Raw genomic sequence first — 22,316 nt, 5'->3', positions numbered from 1 at the left:
AATTTTAGTAAATGTCAGGCACTATGCCAAATATTTACATGTTTTTTCACCCAATTTTCCAAATATCTATCAAGTAGGTGTTGGTATTCTCATTATATGGGCTAAGAAACTAAGCCTTGGAAAAGTTAAATAACTTGCCCAAAGTTATCTATAAGTGAGTGAGTCAGGATTTGAACATGGGTCATCTGTTTTTGTCTCTGCTGCTGGTCTCTCTGTGATTTATGCTTTGTTTTCCCCTTAACTCATTTTAGTTGCATTTCAGGTGGGAGCAGAGTTAGCTGTTTATGCTCCTAATAATCCATCTTTAATGTTGAAAATAGCAAAGCAGTCATTAGCATGGGTAATCTTGACATTATTGGTATATCTTTTGTTTTGGATTCTCATTTTAATATCACTGTGTGTCTTCTCTCTTTGAAAATAACTCTCCTGTGAATTACAGTGTTTAGTGATAAAAACACGGATTTTACATAACCGTAATATTTTTGTTTAACACAGAAAGAAAAATTTAAAAAATCGATGTTTGAAGTCTGCCTCCCCCGCCCCAGCACTGTTTCTAGGTAACCTCAAAGCAGGGCAGGCTAGTAGGATCAGGAATTGGCCTAGGCCAATGAATAGTAGGATACCTCTTTTAGGCAGTGACATGTGAGTGCTCTGTAAGGCTGAAGGCAGGACTGAGTGACAATGTCTCTGTTCTGGTCAGGGTTCAGGAGCTTGGCAGGGTATGGATTCTAGACAGATACAGCTGCGGTCCAGCTTAGGTGAGGTGGGTCATTTAAGGAGCCAGGTACTGGCAACGGCTTATTTAAGAACTTGTTGCCCTTGGTTTATCTTCTTTATAGGGCATAGTGTGGAGGTTCTGTATTGTGTTACATACATGTTGCTTGTGGGTTGGGAGCCAGAGGCAAGGTTGCTCTTGCTGCTGGAGGCTGAGACTAAGGCTGATGAGGCAATATGCTGCATATGGTGCTGGTGATAACAAACTGGTGCCTGACAGAAGAGGCTAGTAGTCACAAAGGACACACATCTCTTCAGTGAAGGTAAAGAACTTGTTTTCCTGCCTTCAGTTGAGTGCCCACCTTGCTGTGTCTGCTAGATGGCAAAATGCCCTTGCCTCAGTCCCCCTAAGATGTGCTGTGTGGATGATATTGCCTGACTAGAGTGAAGATCCCACAGGGTGCTTGAGGAGGCTTTCATTATCATGGGGCTTTAATATTTTCTTCTTTTTGACTTTTCTGGAGACTGGCTTGTGAGTGCCTGCCCAGCAAGTACAAGTAACCGGACTCTGTATTCCTGCGGGTGTGAATTCCAGGTTTGTTTCCTAAAAGTCCTGCTCTCCAGTGGTTTAAGTTTTAGGCTGGTTTGAAGTCTATTCCTACAGTCTTCTCTACTGCTAAGTTTTATACACTTGAGCCCTTAACTCAGAAGTCTAGACTTTTTGTCTTAAAAAAGAAATTGTGGCATCTTGGTAAACACAACAAATACCCCTTATTATTACCATAATAACCATTTGAATTATCAAGTGAGGAGAAGGTATTATACAAGTCAGAGCGTTTAAACTTTCTTTTAACACCCCCCTCCCCTGGGCCCCCAGTTGGGTGAAATCCAAACTCACATCGGAAGTTGTGTGCTTTCTCTAACACATTCTATAGCAGTGTATTTGGTTTTAGTCATCATTTTATTCTTAGGATGCCTTTCATCCTCAGTTGGTTCTAATGAACTATAATTATTGTTTTCGATTTGGCATTATTAGATGCTCTTCCTTCAGCTGGTTGGTTTTTTTTTAATCCTTTCTAAAGACATTCCTTCCTGAAAGCATCTTTAATTTTTTAAAGTTTAATTTACATTTTTATTTGTAGAGACAGTGTGCATGAGCAGGCGAGAGGGTCAGGGGCGGGGGAGAGAGAGAGGGAGGGAGAGAGAGAGAGGGAGGGAGGGAGGGAGAGAGAGAGAGAGAGGGAGGGAGGATATGAATCTTAAGCAGGCTCCATGCTCAGCGCAGAGCCTGATGCCGGGCTTGATCCCACAATTCTGGGATCATGGCCTGAGCTGAAATCATGACTGACTGAGCCACCCAGGTGCCACGTGTCTTTGCTTTTTGACAGTAGGCACAACTTGCGGTTTCCTGTCCCTAAATTGTAACCAGCTGATTTTCAAGGAGCACTGACTCCTTTTTGAGAAGACCAGTATCAGAGATAAAAATCTGGACATGGGGTGCATGTGAGATTGTCCCACATAATGACTAAAGATAGACAGGATGATACCAGATAAGAAGCTACTTGAGTCCACAGAATTACCCTTTCAAAAAGTCACGAGTTTCTGTTGATAATTCCAGTTTAAGTTTCTTTAGACCTTGTTATAATAGTTTTCTCTTTCTCTAATGGTTTTGAATTATTTTACATAAGCACACCAAAGGTATGTTTACGATGTCCCCTTGATGTAGAAGTTGTTTTTTTTTCCTTTTTGAATTTTTATTCAGATGGTCTGAAATTGATTCCCAAGTCAGCTGATCAGATTCCTATTGTTGACATATCTTGAGTGCCAGATACCTGAAAAGTAAAACCCAGGCTTACGCCAAGGCAGTACCAAAGAGAACATGAGTAACTCAGATGTTGACCCATGCAGTTGGTAGATAATAGGAAATCTCAAGGTTTTTAAGGTTTTATTTGGAACTTCCTTTTTGACACTCTATTTTCAGGGGTGCTAGCGTTGTTAATGGTTGGTTTTACAGGTATGTAAAATTGTTGGACTCAGTTTCTTAAAAGACCTTTGAGTAAATGAAGGTTTTTTTTGTTTTTTTGTTTTAATGTTTATTTATTTTGAGAGAGAGAAAGGGAGAGAGAGCAGGCACGCAAGTAGGGGATTTCAGAGAGGGAGAGAATCCCAAGCAGGCTCCGCAATGTCATCGCAGAGCCCGATTCGGGGCTTGATCCCATGAACCTTATGATCACGACCTGAGCTGAAATCTGCGTCAGGTGCCTGACTGACTGAGCCAATCAGGTGCCCCAATGAAGGTGTTCTTACCAGTGTTAACACCGGTCTGACATTTTGACTATTATGAATGACAGCAAATAGAGCCAAAATGATACCAAGAATCATTTGAGAATACAAAAAAGTTACCAGAAAAGTTCAGGAAACATCTTTCTATTGCTCCACATTTTTACACAACCACCAGCTGTTGAAGTACCAGCAAAGTTGTAGGACAACTTTGCAGCCAAGTTTTTTTTTTAATTTTTTTTTTAATGTTTATTTATTTTTGAGACAGAGAGAGACAGAGTATGAACAGGGGAGGGGCAGAGAGAGAGGGAGACACAGAACCTGAAATGGGCTCCAGGCTCTGAGTTGTCAGCACAGAGCCCGACGCGGGGCTCGAACTCACAGACTGTGAGATCATGACCTGAGCCGAAGTCGGACGCTTAACCAACTGAGCCACCCAGGCGCCCCTGCAGCCAAGTTTTATAATAATCGTATTGTGACTTGGTAGCTCCCAATACCTGCTAGTAATTTTTGGCCTATTCCCAGATATTTTCTTTTTCACATGAAATACAGACCGAGAATTCATGTTACGATGGTAGACACTTTACTATAATTACCTAGGATTTGGCATGAATGAATGTGGTTTGATGTTCTGGGGTAATAACACAGCTGTTCGAGATGTAATGCTGTCTATAACATTGCATCACCCATCTGTTTAATTTGTAAGTTTGACCTGTTGCTTTTACTAAAGTATAAGTACGTAAAAACAGGGACTTTGGCTTGGTCCCTGCTGTGTTCTTAGTGCCTACCACAGGCTGGGAACATATTAGCACTCAAAGGATATGTGTTGGATGAAAATATGGTGGTATCCATTTGGAACTAAATGATTGTTTTAGGATGTTTTAGGCTCCAAGTTTTAGGAAACCAGTTCAACCCAGTTTAAATAATAAAGAAACGTTCATTTTGCCTAACAGAGAGCCTTGGATTAGGGTGGGTTTCCCTGCCAGTGCACCTGCATATCCACTGGGGGAAAGGGGGAGACATTGCCTTTCTGATTCTCATTCACCTGGGACTGTTTGAGCATCTAAATATGTGGGAGAAAAATGGGGAAAGATGGAAAACTTCCTTTCTTGGTGAGGGCAGATAGCATGAGTTGGCAGAAATTGCAAGGACATTAAGAACCTTTAGAGTATGAGATTTTGGAGATGCTGGAGTATAGGATGAACCAAGCTTGTGGAGCTCTTTTTGCAAAGGTTTGGAGAGGGGAGAATTTAGCCGTACTTAGATGTGGGAAAAATTAAAGGTGGGGAGACTAATTTGTTCTTTTCAGGTGCCTACTTGGGCTTTTGCTCTGTTTTGCTAACTAACCCTTAAAGAGAATACCTAAAAATGCTAAAGTAGAGAACCAAAGTGGCCCATAATTTCAGCCTCCAAAAAAAATCTATTTTTTTAATTAAAAAAAATTTTTAAGTAATCTTCATGCCCAACATGAGGCTCAAACTCATGACGTGAGATCAAGAGTTGCACGCTCTACCAACTGAGCCAGCCAGGTGCCTCTAAAATCTGTTGATTAAAAAAAAAAGGATAGAAGTTGCTGGGTGATTCAGTTGATTGAACGTCCCACTCTTGATCTCATTAGTTAGTTCAAGCCCTGCATTGGGGGCTTGAAATATCACAAAAAAGGTGTAATAGGACTGAATAGTCACTTTTCTGATACATACCCAGCATTGCCTCTCTCCTCTCTTCAGATGCACATCCTTAGCAGTTTCTTTGATTCCTTCCACAAAACAATTACGCAGGTATCAGCACATACTGTTCTACCCCCTTTTAAACATCTGCGAAATGATCTGTCACGTGTGGAGGGTGGGTATCCTTTGAGTGGTCTTCTGATGTGGGGCACTTTGATTGGAGCTAGTTCTTTCCAGTATAAGCGATATTACCACAAATACACAGATATGTTGGTGAACCTCTGCACATGTATCAATGAGGTATAATCCTAGTAATGATGAAATCGCTGGGTCAGAGTTTATGAACATTTAAAATTTTGATAGATGTTGTCAAAGTTTCCTCCCAAAAGTTTGCAACATTTTTTGTTCCTGCCATCATACATACTCCTTTCTGGATATAATAGTGTTTTTCATTTGTGCCCATCTGATAGGTAATATTGTTAACTTGTGTTTTGAATTTTGTCTCTTGAATTGAGAGATAAATTGAATGTCTTACAAATTTATTGCTCATTTATGTTTTTTTTTTGTGAACTGCCTGATGATAATCATTTGTTATATGTGAGTTTTGTACATGCAGGAAATTAGCTTGTTGCTGCCATATAATTGTAAATGTTTTTTTTTTTCCTTTTTTAAAGTTTATTTATTTTTGAGAGAGAGGGAGGGAGGGAAGGAGACAGAGATGGGGGGCTGGGAGGGGCAGAGAGCTGACAGCAGAGAGTCCAGTTTGGGGCTTGAACTCATGAACCTTGAGATCATGACCTGAGCCAAAGTCAGACACTTAACCGACTGAGCCACCCAGGCACCCTGTAAGTGTTTTCTCTTAATCTTTTATCTTTTTGACTTTTTATTTTGTCACTCAGATTTTTATTTTTATGGAGTTAAATTTATCGCACCTTTTCTTGACTTCTGGTGTTCTGCTTTGACTGGGCCTCTCTGCCTGTTGACACCAGTTCACATCTGACTGGGCTGTGTGAAGTCAACTGGGCACACCAAATATAAAGCTAAGGCAGCAGACCCCAGAGCCCCAGGACACTGGGCATGTTAGGAGAAGCTACAGGTCCTTGACAGAGTCTTAGTGTTCCTGGGGCTGCTTTATGTTTCTTGAGTGGCATTAGATTTCGTAAGGTGGGTAAGAGTGTTGAGGCCAAACCCTAGAGTGGAAGGTGGGGGGAGGGTTTATATTGACCCCACTGAGGAGGTATTAGGTAAATGCCAAGTGGCCAGTTAGGTAAAATGGCTTTGGTCCCTTCCTCAGCTGACACAGAAAGGGATGAGAATGGAGAGATGGCTGTGATTTTGTGATGTAATAAGAAATATGTGAACTTCTAAAACCTTGTAATTTCTCCGGGATCCTGGGTGGCTCAGTTGGTTAAGTGTTTGACTTCGGCTCAGGTCATGGGTTTGAGCTCTGCATCAGGCTCTGCACTGACAGCTCAGATCCTGGAGCCTGTTTTGGATTCTGTGTTTCCCTCTCTCTTTTTCTCTGCCCCTTCCCCACTTGTGCATGCTCTCTCTCTTCCAAAAATAAACTTAAAAAAAAAAAATAAAACCTTGAAATTTCCTGAGATAGAGGTGCTAGGAGTGTCTTGTGATTCATAATAAGTCCCTTTCAGCCATACATAAGTTTATGCTAATGAGGTGACTCTTGGTGGGTCCCCAGATAACTTCAAAATGGGGCTGGTTGCTGAGGGTCACTCTTGTGATGACAAGCTTAGAACATTCAGGGGCGCCTGGGGGACTCAGTTAAGCATCCAACTCTTGATTTCTGCTGAGGCTGTGATCTCACGGTTCATGAGTTCAAGCCCCTGCACTGTCAGCACAGAGCCCACTGGGGATTCTCTGTCTCTCTCTCTGCCCTTCCCCTGCTTACACGCTCTCTTTCTCTCTCAAAATAAATAAATAAACTTTAAAAAAATTAAAAAAAAAGCTTAGAACTTTCAGCCCCATCCCTGGACCTGCAGGGTTGGGGAGAGCCTGGGTATTAAGTTCAGTCACCAGTGGCCAGTGATGTAATCAATCATGCCTACCTAATGGAACCTCCCTTAAAACCCCTAAATGCCGGGGTTCCAAGAGCTGGGTTGATGATCGCATAGAGGTGCTGAGGGGGTGGTGTGCCTAGAGAAGGCACTTTGCCCTCACTCTTCCATCTTGTTCTTCTTGAGTTATATCCTTTAGGATAAACAGGCAATGGTAAATAAAATGCTTTTTCCTGAGTTCTGTGAGCAATTCTGGCAGATTATCAAATTTGAGGAGAGGTTGTGGGAACTCCCAGTTAGTAGGTCAGAAATACTGGAGACTCAGGACTTGTGTCTAAAGTGGGACCACTCTTGTGGAACTGAGCCCGGAACCTGTGGGGTCGGATGCTGACTCCAGGTCAGAATTGGGTTGAATCAGTAGACATCAAGTTGGTGTCCTGAGATAGGGAGAATTGGTTATTAATGTTGGAAAGACCCCACACGTTTGGTGTCAGAAGTGTAAGTGAAAAACAGCTCATGTGGGCCATTCTCTTTTCTGGGTGTAACTTTGAACCTGGCTTTTTTTATAGGTGGAAAGATGGCGTTTGTGAAGAGTGGCTGGTTGCTGCGACAGAGTAAGTACAGGACATGAGCACCTTGGTCTGGGTTTAATGTTGCCTTAGGGTACATATTTATTTCTGTTGCTGAAACAGATCACACTTAAAAACAAATAGGGGGACTGGGTGGCTCAGTTGTTAAGCATCTGACTTCAGCTCAGATCATGATCTTGTGGTTTGTGAGTTCAAGCTCTGTGTCGGTCTCTGTGCTGACAGTTCAGCCTGGAGCCTGCTTCAGATTCTGTTCTCCCCCTCTCTCTCTGACCGCTTGCATTCTCTCTCTCTCTCTCTCTCTCTCTCTCTCTCTCTCTCTCTCCCCCAAAAACAAACAAACAAACAAAAAAAACAAATAGCTAAGTCTTATTAATATTGTTGCTCTGGATTTTCTCTTGGAAATTTTACAGCTCTATGAGCTGTGTTTCTGTTCACACAGAGTTCTTTCTTGGTTGCTGCCTTGACAGAAACCAGAGAATGGTGGTAATCCCTGCTGGTTTTTCTCTTTTTCTCACTAGCATGCTGTATTATTCATGGCTGACCTGAGGCCCTGCTTGAATGTAACCAAGCTGAGCTCTGATATATTAGCATGGAGGTACTGCTCTTTTTGCGGGAAATACCTGTCTTGTCTGGGGATTGAACAGTGACTAAGATTCTGAAGTACTGGAGACTTTAATTATAGGGATGAAGATTAGACCTGAGGGAATGAGTTTATTTAAAGAAGGTCTTTTGGATCTCCAAAAGGACTCTGCAGAATAGACTCAATTCTTTATGGAGTTGAATTCACATTCTTAGACTCATCTGTGTGTGTGATGATCTTTCATATACTGTCTGTTCATCTCTGAGACTGCCACTAGAAGTAGAATTCATGGTGTGTTCTGGAGCAGGGAGAACTGACTGCTCATTGAAGAAGGAGTAAACACATTATTCTGCTGTTCTTCTAGAAACAGCAGAGTTAAGGGAAAAGTGACATCATTTATGACTCAAGAAAAAACCTGAGCTGTAGTTTACACTCTTTATTGTTGAGATACAAATTTCTGTATGGGGGATACTTTTAGAACTTAGCTAAAATGGAGACTAACTGTGAAGAATGGACTGCATACCTTAGATGGTTTATAAAAGCTATTATTTGTGAAGCTTGTTTGTGACCCTGTTATAAAGATTTTACATATATTATGTAATCACAACAGCTCTTCTAGTAGAAGAAATTGAATTTCAGTGATAATTGGTAACTTGGTAACACAGGGTAGCAAACCTGTATTCAGACGCAGGACTGTGTCATTTCAACATTGACACACTTTCTACCAGGAGAGAAGCTTTCAGCTTATTTGTCCTGTCACTAGTTCTACATTCCCAGACCTGGAGCTGAACCAAGTGTCCTTCAAGGTCTGTGACAGTTCTGTATTCTAAGAATAGAGAGAGCCATTACAATGTTGGCTTTAAAAAGAAAGTCCTGGCGTATTGGAGCCTAGCCCCAGGCTTTGTGTAAGTTTTCTTGTCTTGGATTTTGTGATCCTATCCTTCCCTAAATTGTCAGGGTATGAAGAGAGCCTTGCTCAGACCTTGAGGATATATGTGCCTTCCTTTCCTGGCCCTTTGGATGTCCTCTGGTTTTCTCCTTAGGCTTTACTGCGCCCTTGACTGAGGGCAGTCTCCCTGTCAGCGTAAGTGAACAGTGACCATTTTGACAATTGTTTTTTGCTCCCTCTCCCCACCCATCAGTGCCTAGCATGATGACGTACACAAAATAGATGTCTTTTAAATAAGTTGTATAGACTTTTCCAGTGTCCTGGTCCATGACAATCTCAAATCCGTATATTCAGAAGATTTACTCCATTTCCCCATCTGCCAATGTGTGGGTTGATTTTCCTTCTTTGAAAAAGCAGAACTATCAATCACAATAAAATAAAATGAGGTGAAATGCATTATATTCACTGGGTAGCAGAGGTACACAGATAATTACATGTTTGCAAAGAGGTCTCCCAGGCTCCTTTTCTTGCCATTGCCACATAGACCCTTAGGACCTCTGGGCTCTGGAGGACGCTTAATTTGGGAATCTGCAGTCAGGGCTTCGGTGGCAGGTGAAATATTTGGGTAGAACTCTCTGATCCAGTGATTCCACCTGTCTCTGTTTTGGTGGCTCTCTTGGGTAGTTTCTGTATAGCTCAGGGGCTGCCAATCACATGGATGCTAATGTCACTTATTTATCAGTTTGGGCCAATGCTGTGGATGCCCCTCTCAGCAAGGAGGGTACCTGATAGTGGTAAAAAGTTTGGAAGGATGATGTGTTGCCTATTTGGTTAACACTGGTAGCAGCCACAGCAGCATAAGGAGAGGTACACAGAATGGGATTTGTGCATGATGGCCGCCAACAACAGAGTGGGATCTATGGGAACAAAGGATATAGTACTTAGTGTCTGGGTGTGAGGAAAGGGTAGGAGTGACTTGGCCTTTTAGTTTTCCCTTCTCGCTGACAGAGATATTTGAGTTTTATGAAGTTGAGTGCCTAGCCCTACAAATGACAGAATGAATTCCTTAAACTGAAAGGGACATGTGAGGTAGTAGTAAGGATGCACACAGGATGGGGGTCAGCGTCCTGGTTGTGGGTGCCTCCAGTGTCTGAGCCACCCTCCCACACCCATGGGTTTTAAGGGAAGGTGAATGTTAGAGAAGAATAGATGTGAAAGCCCTTAAAGAAAAAGAAAAACATATTTTCCCTAAAGTGGAAGGTACTATGTTATCTGTATACAGAGACTTCACAGTGCCATGTTTTCTGAACAGTCTAGCAAAGTTAAATAGTACTGGGAAAGTTTTGAGAAGGTAAAATATTAGATGTTCATTTTCTATTTAAAAAATGTTTTTAGGGGCGCCTGGGTGGCGCAGTCGGTTAAGCGTCCGACTTCAGCCAGGTCACGATCTCGCGGTCCGGGAGTTCGAGCCCCGCGTCAGGCTCTGGGCTGATGGCTCAGAGCCTGGAGCCTGTTTCCGATTCTGTGTCTCCCTCTCTCTCTGCCTCTCCCCCGTTCATGCTCTGTCTCTCTCTGTCCCAGAAATAAATAAAAAACCTTGAAAAAAAAATTAAAAAAAAAAGTGTTTTTAAAAACAGTTGACACAATTAGTTTCAGGTATATAACTCTATTATATATATATATATATGCTGTGCTCCCCACAAGTGTAGCTACCATCTGTCCCCATACATTACTATTACAGTGTCATTGACTTTACTCCTTATGCTGTGCCTTTTATTCCAGTGACTGACTCATTTCATATATTTTTTTTAGATTCCACATGTGAGTGGAATCATATGGTATTTGTCTTAATCTGATTTATTTCATTTAACATAATACCTTCTAGGTCCATTCATGTCATTGCAAGTGGCACAGTCTCCTTTTTTTATAACTGTAATATTTCTTTGTATATAAACATTACATCTTCCTTTTCATGTTTGTCCATGGACACTTCGCAACTTAACGTTGCTTCCCTGTCTTGGCTATTGTAAGTAATGCTGTAGTAAACATAGAGGTGCATGTATCTTTTTGAGTGAGTGTTTTTGTTTTGTTTGTGTAAATACCCAGTAGAATTATTGGACTATATTGTCTTTTTATTTTTAATTTTTTGGGGAACTTCAATACCATTTTCTGTAGTGACTGTACCAATATACATTCCCACCGTGTACAAGGGTTCTTTTTTCTCTGCATCCTCACCAGTGCTTGTTAACAAAATCAAGGTTTTATTGAACTTTTTTTTGAAAATTTGGGCCTATTAATTTAGCAGCATTCTTAGTATCTTTAGCGTGAGCTGCATGTAGCCTTGGTACAGCACGGGTGTTTGTGCCATTGGAGTCTGCTTTCTTTTTCTTTTCTTTCTCTTCTCTTCTCTTTTCTCTTCTCTTCTCTTCTCTTCTCTTCTCTTCTCTTCTCTTCTCTTCTCTTCTCTTCTCTTTTTTTAATTTACATCCAAGTTAGCATATAGTGCAGCAGTGGTTTCAGAAGTAGATTCCTTAATGCCCCTTACCCATTTAGCTCATCCCCCCTCCCACAACCCCTCCAGTAACCCTCTGTTTGTTCTTCATATTTAAGAGTCTCTTATGTTTTGTCCCCCTCCCTATTTTATATTATTTTTGCTTCTCTTTCCTTATATTTATCTGTTTTGTATCTTAAAGTCCTCATATGAGTGAAGTCATATATATTTGTCTTTCTCTGACTAATTTCGCTTAGCATAATACCCTATAGTTCCATCCACGTAGTTGCAAATGGCAAGATTTCATTCTTTTTGATTGCCGAGGAATACTCCATTGTATATATATATATATACGCCACATCTTTATCCCTTCATCCGTCGATGGACATCTGGGCTCTTTCCATGTTTCATCTATTGGGGTGCATGTGCCCCTTCGAAACAGCACACCTGTATCCCTTGGATAAATACCTAGTAGTGCAATTGCTGGGTTGTAGGGTAGTTCTATTTTTAACTTTTTTGAGGAACCTCTGTACTGTTTTTCAGAGTGGCTGCATCAGTTTGCATTCCCACCAGCATTGCAAAAGAGATAGTCTTTCTCTGCATCCTTGCCAACATCTGTTGTTGCCTGAGTTGTTAATGTTAGCTATTCTGACTGGTGTGAAGTAGTATCTCGTGGTTTGATTTGTATTTCCCTGATGATGAGTGATGTTGAACATTTTTTCATGTGTCGGTTGGCCATCTGGATGTCTTCTTTGGAGAGGTGTCTATTCATGTCTTTTGCCCATTTCTTCATTGGATTGATTTTTGGGTGTTGAGTTTTGATAAGTTCTTTATAGATTTTGGATACTAACCCTTTATCTGATATGTCATTTGCAAACATCTTCTTCCATTCCGTCCGTTGCCTTTTAGTTTTGCTATTGTTTCCTTAGCTGTGCAGAAGCTTTTTATTTTGATTAGGTCCCGATAGTTCATTTTTGCTTTTGTTTCCCTTGCCTCTGGAGATGTGTTGAGTAAGAAGTTGCTGTGGCCAAGATCAAAGAGGTTTTTGCCTGCTTTCTCCTCGAGGATTTTGATGGCTTCCTGTCTTATGTTTAGGTCTTTCATCCATTTTGAGTTTATTTTTGTGTATGGTGTAAGAAAGTTGTCCAGGCTTATTCTTCTGCATGTCACTGTCCAGTTTTCCCAGCACCACTTGCTGAAGAGACTGTCTTTATTCCATTGGATATTCTTTCCTGCTTTGTCAAAGATTAGTTGGCCATGTGCTTGTGGGTCCGTTTCTGGGTTCTCCGTTCTTTTCCATTGATCTGAGTGTCTGTTCTTGTGCTGGTATCATGCTGTCTTGAGGACTACAGCTTTGTAATACAGCTTGAAGTCCAAGCAATCTGCTTTCATCTCTATTTTGATGTAGTGCTCTGGGCATTTGTATGCAGGTATACTTATGGGGCCAGAGGAAAGTTTCCTGTTTCTGTTACCTGTGGGTTAGAGGATAAAGTCCTTACTGTTTTAGCGTAAAGCGTATCTCTCTCATTTTTTTCAGGTACTATTTTGAAGCGTTGGAAGAAGAATTGGTTTGACCTGTGGTCAGATGGTCACCTGATCTATTATGATGACCAAACTCGGCAGAGTGTTGAGGATAAGGTCCACATGCCGGTGGACTGCATCAACATCCGCATGGGGCACGAGTGTCGGGGTAAGTGAAAGTGAGTCTGTCGTGGTCGGCTTCTGTTCTCTACCTTTCCCCATTCTTGGTGGGAACTGAATCCTCTTTCTTACTCATTTTGCTTTCATTAGCAGACCAAAGAAGGGTTTCATTTGGGAGGTAACCACGGTGGACACCTAGATACTTGAATCATGAATCATATGATTGGGGCAGATTGAATTTTCTCATCTGAATTAAACCCAGCAGTTCACATTCCTTGTTGTCCCATGGAGAAGGTGGGGAAACAGAGTTCTGGGATCCCCAGGAAGAATGGAACCAACATAGGCAGTATAGGTTTTGTGACTCGGAACGGCATCTTACTGATGACAACATCAGTTAGTTACTTAAAAATCCATGATACTTTGGTTTTTGGAGTTATCCCTTATATTCATTTTAAAGGAACAGATTTTTAATAAGTATAGACTTAGATTTTTAATTTTTAGAGCGACAACATGAGTGGAGAAGGGACAGAGAGAGAGAGGGAGAGAGAGAATCCCAAGCAGGCTCCACACTATCAGCACAAAGCCTGATGTGGGGCTTGAACTCACGAACCATGAGATTATGACCAGAGCTGAAATCAAGAGTTGGACACTTAACTGACTGAGCCACCCAGGCACCCCTCTATTTCTAATTAATGGCATTTATAGACTTCCCTGTTTATTAGCTCTGTTTCTGTTTGGAATAAAGAATCTGTTTTAGTAAACATTGATGTTTGAAACATCCTGCTCTTACATAATAGGTTTTGAATTAAAGAGTCACAAGTGGCATATGTGCCTGTAGTAAGTATTGGTATTGTAACATCTTACTCCTACATGTTAGGTCTTGAAACACCAGTGTCCATGGGCCAGCTGTTGAAATCTACCTTAACCAAGCTCAAATATCATAGACCTTATTTCTTGGTACACAGATACTTTAAAAATATGATTTTCACTTTTAGAGCAGTGATCCAGTTTAGTGTTTCCTGTGAATAAAAGCAGTAAGTATTCTGTTACCTGATGCTTTGTAACACTTTTCATTGTGTGGGGTTTATTCTTGTAATATCTGGGCTCTTCTGTACATCTCCATATGTGAATTGCCTTTTAGAAGGAACCTAAGTTTAATTGGAACAGAGTTGTGATTTATGTGCTTGGTTCTGTGGAGCAGGACAAAGATGTTTTGTAATTGGAATGTTCTGAAGTACTGGTCTTTTGCTTATCGGAGCTGTTAGGTAAGAATAAATCTTGAAAAAAAACTATGTAAATATTTCTTTATTCTACTTATGTTTCATAGATATTCAGCCTCCAGATGGGAAGTCAAAAGACTGCATGCTGCAGATTGTTTGCCGAGATGGGAAAACTATCAGTCTTTGTGCAGAAAGCACAGATGATTGTTTGTAAGTTTGGGTTTTTTTTATGTGTATAATTTAAAAAGTGTCCTGTTTTATTTCCAGTTATCAGGAAGGGAGAAGCATGAGAATGGAGTTTTCTTTCAGGCATCAGAATAAGTGACTGAGAGGATGTGTGAAAGAAATGTAACAGGGCCTTGTTCCATCTCTAATAACTCTGGTCCTAGTTTCTGTGTCTGGGCAAGCTGTCCGGGCGAGATCCCCGTTATAGTGGGAATGACAGGAGGTATTAGCATGTAGTCATTCTGCACGTGCTCTTTTTTCTTCTCTAGATGCACATTGGGTAATGGGCGTAGTTGAATGGGTTCTTAGAGCTTGTTCTTTTTATGTAAATGTCTTTTTAAAAAGCACGGACATCTGTATTATGAAGTCTTTCCCTTCCTTTGATGGTTCTTATTCCATCTGCCTTCTCTGAAGAAGGGATATGGAGCCAACACTGATTAAATGAAATTTGGGGGGTGGGGTGGAAGAGTTTTTTTTCTTTATGGCCACTCTGTATCACTCCCATGAGTAAATTCTGGATATTGTGAGAGTTCACTAACAGATTATTGTGATTTTCATTTATATTAAAACATTCATATGTAAGTGACATTTTCATATAATCCAGAGAAGTTTGTCAGAGTGCCTGCTCTGCATTTCACATACATGTTCCTCTTCAATATAAACATTTATTCCATGCTAAACTCTAGAGTTTATTTTAAATCCCATCCGTAGCTACTTTTTTACACTCTTCTTTTATCAGTGAATCTTCAGTGATACTTTCTGGAAGAGATACTGCTTTCCAATAGACTGGTGGAGAAATGACTGCATGTCCAGCCAGTTTGCTACTTTTTTTATAAATCGGGTCTATATATTATTGGTATCTAACAATTTAAACATGCATTTTGAACACTCACTTGGCCCTACGCACTGTGCTAACTGCTTTATATATGGTATTTAATGCTCACCATATCTTACAAGGTAGATGCTGTTCTTGTTACAAGAAATTTAGGTTTGGGGTGCCTATGTGGCTCAGTCAGTTAAGCATTTGACTTTGGCTCAGGCCATGGTCTCATGGTTCATAAGTTCAAGCCCACATTGGGCTCTGCACTGATGGTGTGGAACCTGCCTGGGATTCTCCCTCTTCCTTTCTCTTTGCCCCTCCTCCACTTACATGTCTGTGCTCTTTTCAAAATAAGGAAATAAACTTAAAAAAAAAAAAAACAAAGCAGAAACAGGCTTAGGTTAATTTCCTATATCACTTTTTTAATGCTCCTATAATAAATCATCCTGAGGTTAGTGGCTTCAAACAGTACAAATTTATGATTACATTTCTGGAGGTCAAGAGTCCAACCATTGTTGGTTGGGCCATGATCCCTTCTAGAGGCTCTAGGGGACAATCTGTTTCCTTGCCTTTTCCAGCTTCTAGAGGCTTCCTGGTTTCTTGGCTTCTGGGCTGAGCCCTTCTCTTGTGGTCATCTCTTTGGTTCTTTGCAGCTGGGGAAGGTTATATGCTTTTAAGGACTTAATGAATAGTTTGGGCCAACATGGATAATCCAGGGTAATCTCCCTATCTCAAGGTCCTTAATTTGAATTCTATCTGTAGAGTCCCTTTCCCCTGTGAAGTAACATTCACAGGTTTTGGGGATTAGGAGGTGGACATCATTCTGCTTACCACACTTCCCAAGAGTTTAGAGCTAGTAGAATAGACTGAGGATTTGAACCTTTGTCTCCAGAGCTGCTGTGGAGCTGTGCTCTACTGTACACTAAGGTGTCAAATGGAATGTTCTTTTAAGTAGTGGAAAAAAATATCTGGAATTAGCAGTAGTTAAACCAGTGATGTTTATGACCTCAATAAATGTGAATTGGTTAAATTTCCCTTAAAAAAAGTAAGATCTGAGATTGGGTAAAAAATACAGAGTATAACTTGTCTATTAACAAGAAACAAACTTGAAATAAAATGAGAATGCTAATAGAGTAAAGAATAGGAGAATGTTAGTTTGCTGTGGGCCACAAACTGGGTGCCTTAAAACAACAAATGTATTCCCTCAGTTTTGGAAGCTAAGAGTCTGAGCTCAATATGTCAGCAGAGCCATGTTCCCTCTGAGACCTTTCAGTAGAACCCTTCCTGCCTCCTCCTAGTTTGGGTTGTGGCTGGTAATTCTTGGCATTCCTTAGCTTGCCACTGAATCAGTCCAATCTCTGCCTTTTGTTTCTCAGATTCCACAGATGAGTGAAATAATATGATGTTTGTCTTTCTCTGACTGGCTTATTTCACTTAGCATTATACTCTCTAGATCCATATATGTATATATGTTTATATATACACATACACATATATACACCACATGTTTTTATCCATCTATTGCTAGACACCTGGGCTGTTGTTTGGTCACTAAATGCTGCAATAAACATAGGGGTGCATGTATCTTTTCATATTCTTTGGGTAAATTACTCAGTAGTGCGATTATGGAATTATACAGTGGTTCCATTTGAATTTTTTCCTCTTTTTTTAAAAAGAATTTTAAAAAATTATTTTTGAGAGAAGGAGAGAGAGTGTGAGTTGGGGAGGGGCAGAGAGTGGGACAGAGGATCAGAAGCAGGCTCTGTGCTGACAGCAGAGAGCCCAATGTGAGGCTCAAACTCAACAAACCGTGAGATCATGACCTCAGCTGAAAATTGAGAGTTGAATACTCAATCAACTGAGCCACCCAGGCACTCTTCCATTTTGAATTTTTGAGGAATCTCCATATTGTTTTCCACAGTGGCTACACTAGTTTGCGTTCCTACCTACAGTGCACAAGGGTTCCTTCTTCACATCTTTGCCAACACTTACTGTTTCTTGTGTTGTTTTTAGCCATTCTGACAGGTGTGATGTGATATCTCGTTAAAGTTTTGATTTGCATTTCCCTGATGATGAGCGATGTTGAGCATCTTTTCATGTGTCTGTTGGCCATCTGGATGTCTTTGGAGAAATGTCTGTTCACATCTTCTGCCCATTTAAAAAAACTTTTTTTTTTTTTAACATTTATTCATTTTTGAGAGACAGAGACAGCGCGCGAGCAGGGGAGGGGCAAGAGAGAGAACGAAACACAGAATCCGAAGCAGGCTCCAGACTCTCTCAGCACAGAGTTCGATGCGGGGCTCAAATCCATGAACCATGGGATCATGACCTGAACTGAAGTCAGATGCTTAACTGATTGAGCCACCCAGGCGCCCCTCTTCTGCCCATTTTTTAATTGGATTATTTTTGGGGGGTGTTGAGTTTGGTAAGTTTTTTATATATTTTGTATACTAACCTTGCATTGGATATATACCATTTGCAAATATCTTCTCCCATTCAGTAGGTAGTTTTGTTGGTTGCTTCCTTTACTGTGGGGAAGCTTTTTGTTTTGATGGAGTCCTAATAGTTAATTTTTGCTTTTTGTTTCCCTTGCCTTAGGAGTCCTATCAAGAAAGAAATTGCCATGGCCAGTGTCAGAGAAATTACTGCCTGTGTTCTGCTCTAGAATTTTTATGGTTTCAGGTCTCACATTTAGGTCCTGAATCCATTTCATTTTTGTGTATGGTGTAAGAAAATGGTCCAGTATCAGGAAAAAGCTCTTTTTTTTTTTTAAATTTTTTTTTCAACGTTTATTTATTTTTGGGACAGAGAGAGACAGAGCATGAACGGGGGTGGGGCAGAGAGAGAGGGAGACACAGAATCGGAAACAGGCTCCAGGCTCTGAGCCATCAGCCCAGAGCCTGACGCGGGGCTCGAACTCCCGGACCGCGAGATCGTGACCTGGCTGAAGTCGGACGCTTAACCGACTGCGCCACCCAGGCGCCCCAGGAAAAAGCTCTTTAACATTGGTTTTCGCAGTGAATTTTTGAATATGACACCAAAAGTGCAAGCAGCAAAGGAAAAGGAAACACATGGGATTACATCAAACAGTAAAACTTTTAAAAAAATATTTAGTTAAAAAATTTTTTTTTAAGTTTATTTATTTTGAGAGAGAGAGAGAGAGGGAGAGAGAGAATCCCAAGCAGGCTCCACACTGTCAGCACAGAGCGTGACTTGGGGCTTGATCCCTTGAACCGTGAGATCATGACCTGAGCTGAACTCAAGAGTCAGACACTTAACTGACTGAGCCACCCATGCACCCCAAACTGTAAAGCTTCTGCACAGCAAAAGAAACACATCGGTAAAATTAAAAGGCATCGTATGGAATGGGAGAAATTATTTGTAAACCATCCACATGATAAGGGTTTAGTATTCAGAATATATAAGAATTTGTATAACTTCATAGCAAAAAACTACAATTTTTAAAAATGGGCAAAGGACTTGAGTAGATACTTTTCTAAAGATGTACAAATGGCCATAGGTATGGGGAAAGATGCTCAACCTCAGTAATCACCAGGAAAGGCAAAACAAAATCATAATGAGATTACCTCACATCTCTTAGAATGGCTGTTGTCAAAAAGACAAAAAGGTAAATGTGAGGATGTAGAGATAAGGGAGCCCTGTGCACTGTTGGCAGGAATGTAAATTGGTATAAGGCACTATGGGTACATTATGGACGTTCCTCAAAAAAACTGAAAGTAGAACCATCATATGATGTAGCAATTCCCTTCTGGATATATGTCTTGAAGGAAATGAAATCCTTATCTTGAAGAGATTTCTGCATTCACATGTTCACTGCAGCATTATTCATAGTATCCAAGACATGAAACAGCCTAAGCAGTTGTTGATGGATGATAGATAAGGAAAATGTGATATACACACACACACACACACACACACACACACACACACACACCACATACATTGAATATTATTCAATTAAGGAAAAAAGAAGGAAATCCTGTGTTTTGCAACAATATGGATGGACTTTGAGGGCATTGTGCTAAATGAAATAAGTAAAACAGAGAAAGACAATTACTATATGTCTCACTTGTGGAATCTAAAAAAGCCAAATTCCTAGAAAAAGATAGTAGAATGAATGGTGGTTGGGGGAAATGGGGAGATGTTGGTCAAAGTATACAAACTTCCAGCTATATGATGACTAAGTTCTGGGCATCTAGTTATGTAGTATTGTGATTATAATTAGCAAATACTTGTTACATGCTTGAACAAGTTAAGGGACTAGGTTTTAAGTGTTATGATCAGAAATAATGAGTAATTATGTGAGGGGATGAAGGTATGAATCATATTGTCATCATTTTGCATCAAATCATTACATTGCATACTGTAAACTTACATGTAATATGTCAATTTCTCAAGCTGGCAAAAAAGTACTAGGACTGTTTTCAATCACAAAAAAATTGCTGACAATCTGAATCTCTTATCATGGAACATTATGTAGCCATTAAAAAATGCAGTTGGTATTATGCTAAGTGAAATAAGTCAGGCAGAGAAAGACAGATACCATATGTTTTCACTCATGTGGATCTTCAGAAACTTAGCAGAAGACCATGGGGGAGGGGAAGGGGAAAAAACAGAGGGAGGGAGGCAAACCATAAGAGATTCTTAAATACTGAGAACAAACTGAGGGTTGATGGGGGATGGGGGAGAGGGGAAAGTGGGTGATGGGCATTGAGGAGGGCATCTGTTGGGATGAGCACTGGGTGTTGTATGGAAACCAATTTGAAAATCAATTAATTTAAATAATAAAATCCCAGAATCAATAAGTCAATAAATTAAAATGCAGTAGATCTGTGTGTGTGACATGAACTGACAAAGCAAGTTGGAGTAGAGTTAAACATGGTGCATTTTTTTATACTTACTAAAGAGTAAAGCAAAAACTGTATAGTAATAGAGTATGCTTTAAATACTATATAGTGTATGCGCCACAGATACATATTGTTTCACATATTGTGTATTGTGCAGATCTCAGATGATTTGATTGAGTGGGTCTTGGGGTAAGGACAGAAGGCCTGTTCTTGAAACAAACTTTTCCAGAAATTTTGATGCCGACACAGGTTTGAGAATCCTTGAGGTAGATGTTGGATTGCCTTAAATAAGCATCCCTTTTTCTTTTCTCCAGGGCCTGGAAATTTACACTGCAGGATTCCAGGACAAACACAGTAAGTTGCTAAGGGCAATCACCTGTAAAGTTTTTGCCTTGTCTTGCTGTAACAAATGGGATGATAGGGGATTAAGAAAGGGAAATGGGGATGGGTTCCTTGACCGTCCAGCCATGGCTGAGCACTCATAGCTGGGCAGGGCACCTTTTACTGATATGAGAGTAAGCTAGATTTTGCCAAACCTTTTAAGGCAGGAGGATCCCTGCCAATACAGGCCACACTGGTCCTAATATTATCTTCCAGAAGTGTCTGTATCTCAGAAAGTTTTGCAGCACTTTGAATTCTGCTTTAGTTTACAGAGAAGGCTCAAAAAGGACCAGAGTCCATTCATGGCACCCCAGCCTTGTGAAACAAGCATTTTGGGGACTTGTGCTTGATTCTAGTTCTGCTTCTGACCTTAAGAAGTCACTGAGACAGTAAACCCCATTTGTAGGGGTCTAATGCCATTTTTGTGTCCGAGAATCAAGGCAACTTCCTCTGCAGGAAACATTTTTATTCTTCAGATAGGATTTTATTTTTCCCTATAAAGGTAGGAAAAGAAAAAAGTAGATGAAGCTTATAAAATAATTTGTACAGGTAGGAAAAGTAAAAAAGACTTAATATCCAAATGTCATTGTTTCCTACTCTGTTAGCCCAAGACAGTTCTTCCTGTAAGCCTACTCTGCAACTCCAGTTAGCTTTTCTTTCACAAAAATCTTGGCTGAAATTAGTGTCAATGATCCATACTGTTGGGGCTAAGATCCCAAGATGATTCTTTGCATGGATTTATTATTATTTTTTTAAGTTTATTTTTTTATTTTGAGAGAGAGAGAGAGAGCGCGCGCGCGCACACGTGCTCACAGGGAGGGGCAGAGAGAGAGGAAGAGAGAATCCCAGGCAGGCTCTGTGCACCATCAGCGTGGAGCCAGACATGGGGCTCAAACCCACGAGAACCATGAGATCATGGCCTGAGCTGAAATCAAGTGTCAGATGCTTAACTGACTGAGCCACCCAGGTGCTCCTGGAATTTTTTTTAAAAGAGTACATAGATTTTTCTTTTTCCACTGGGAAGTAATTTAATGAAGGAATTTTTTTTTAGTGCAAGAAGCAGGCTGTGTGTGTAGGACAATCCCTGACTGCTGTGTTTTCAGATTGTAGGATTTATATTTAACAGAAGGGTTGTTGAGAGTGGTGCCACATCTTTGAAAAGGCCTGGATAATGGTAGACTCTGGCCTCCTTAGGCAGTGAGAGCTCCATTTCTGCCTTCTGCAGATGGCTGAGGAGGACAGCCTCCTCCCGAATTCAGAGGACAGGAGAGTGCAGGATTAGAGGGGGTTGTGGGGAGATACTCTTGTTCACTGCTTTTCAGAGACCTGTTGTATTTGCTGTTCTAATTTTTAAAATTTTGCTGAATAGAAAGGATATGTATACGTACAGAATCATGAGAGCCTGTATATGGTTGCTTTGTGACAGAAAGCTGTTTTTCATTCTCTCTCCTCTCATAGGCTTATGTTGGCTCAGAAGTCCTGTATGATGAGACAGCTGTGGCTTCTTCCCCTCCTCCTTACACAGCCTATGCTGCACCAACCCCTGAGGTAGGGAGCAAATATTGGTGTTTTGGAATCCAAGTTTTAGGGAGGTTGGGGTCTCTGTGCTACTCTCCTCCCCACCCCTCCCAACTATGCTACTCTCCTTTTTAAGAAACAAAACAAAAAAAACCCTTGAACCAGTATCAGAGAAATTAAAAATGCACTCAACCGTTTTCTTTGAACTTTTTAAAAAACAGATTATTGTCATTGTTTGCTTTCATAAAATAAAGCTATTGCTTTATAATCTCCATGTTTACATTTTGTTTTTAAGATAGGCCTGATAATGATTCATGTTTTTTTTTTTTATTTTTTATTAAAAAAAATGGTTTTTTTAATGTTTATTTGTTTTTGAGAAAGGGAGAGAGACAGAGTGTGAGTGGGGGAGGAGCAGAG

General features: G+C 40.5%; 1 protein-coding gene across 3 annotated transcripts in view; it reads left to right on the top strand.

The window, feature by feature from the left end:
• PLEKHB2 (pleckstrin homology domain containing B2) overlaps positions 1 to 22,316 on the top strand; it is a 44,978-nt gene that overhangs the window by 4,554 nt on the left and 18,108 nt on the right. For 2 of the 3 annotated variants that reach the window (XM_047084367.1, XM_047084366.1), the window contains exons 2-6: positions 7,246 to 7,290; positions 12,764 to 12,916; positions 14,195 to 14,297; positions 20,315 to 20,354; positions 21,840 to 21,929. In XM_047084367.1, coding sequence (XP_046940323.1) covers positions 7,254 to 7,290; positions 12,764 to 12,916; positions 14,195 to 14,297; positions 20,315 to 20,354; positions 21,840 to 21,929 — 423 coding nt within the window. In that variant the 5' untranslated portion in view covers positions 7,246 to 7,253. Of the gene's footprint in view, positions 1 to 7,245; positions 7,291 to 7,797; positions 7,862 to 12,763; positions 12,917 to 14,194; positions 14,298 to 20,314; positions 20,355 to 21,839; positions 21,930 to 22,316 lie in introns of those variants that run through there. The other variant, XM_047084368.1, reaches the window with a different exon arrangement.

The sequence above is a fragment of the Lynx rufus genome, unplaced genomic scaffold (genome assembly GCF_022079265.1).
Source record: "Lynx rufus isolate CCGP_SWC_20201006 ecotype Redwood Valley unplaced genomic scaffold, mLynRuf1.p SCAF_2, whole genome shotgun sequence".
Lineage (NCBI taxonomy): Eukaryota > Metazoa > Chordata > Mammalia > Carnivora > Felidae > Lynx > Lynx rufus.
Note: the sequence above shows the minus strand (reverse complement) of the source record. Positions and strands in the feature narration are given on the sequence as shown.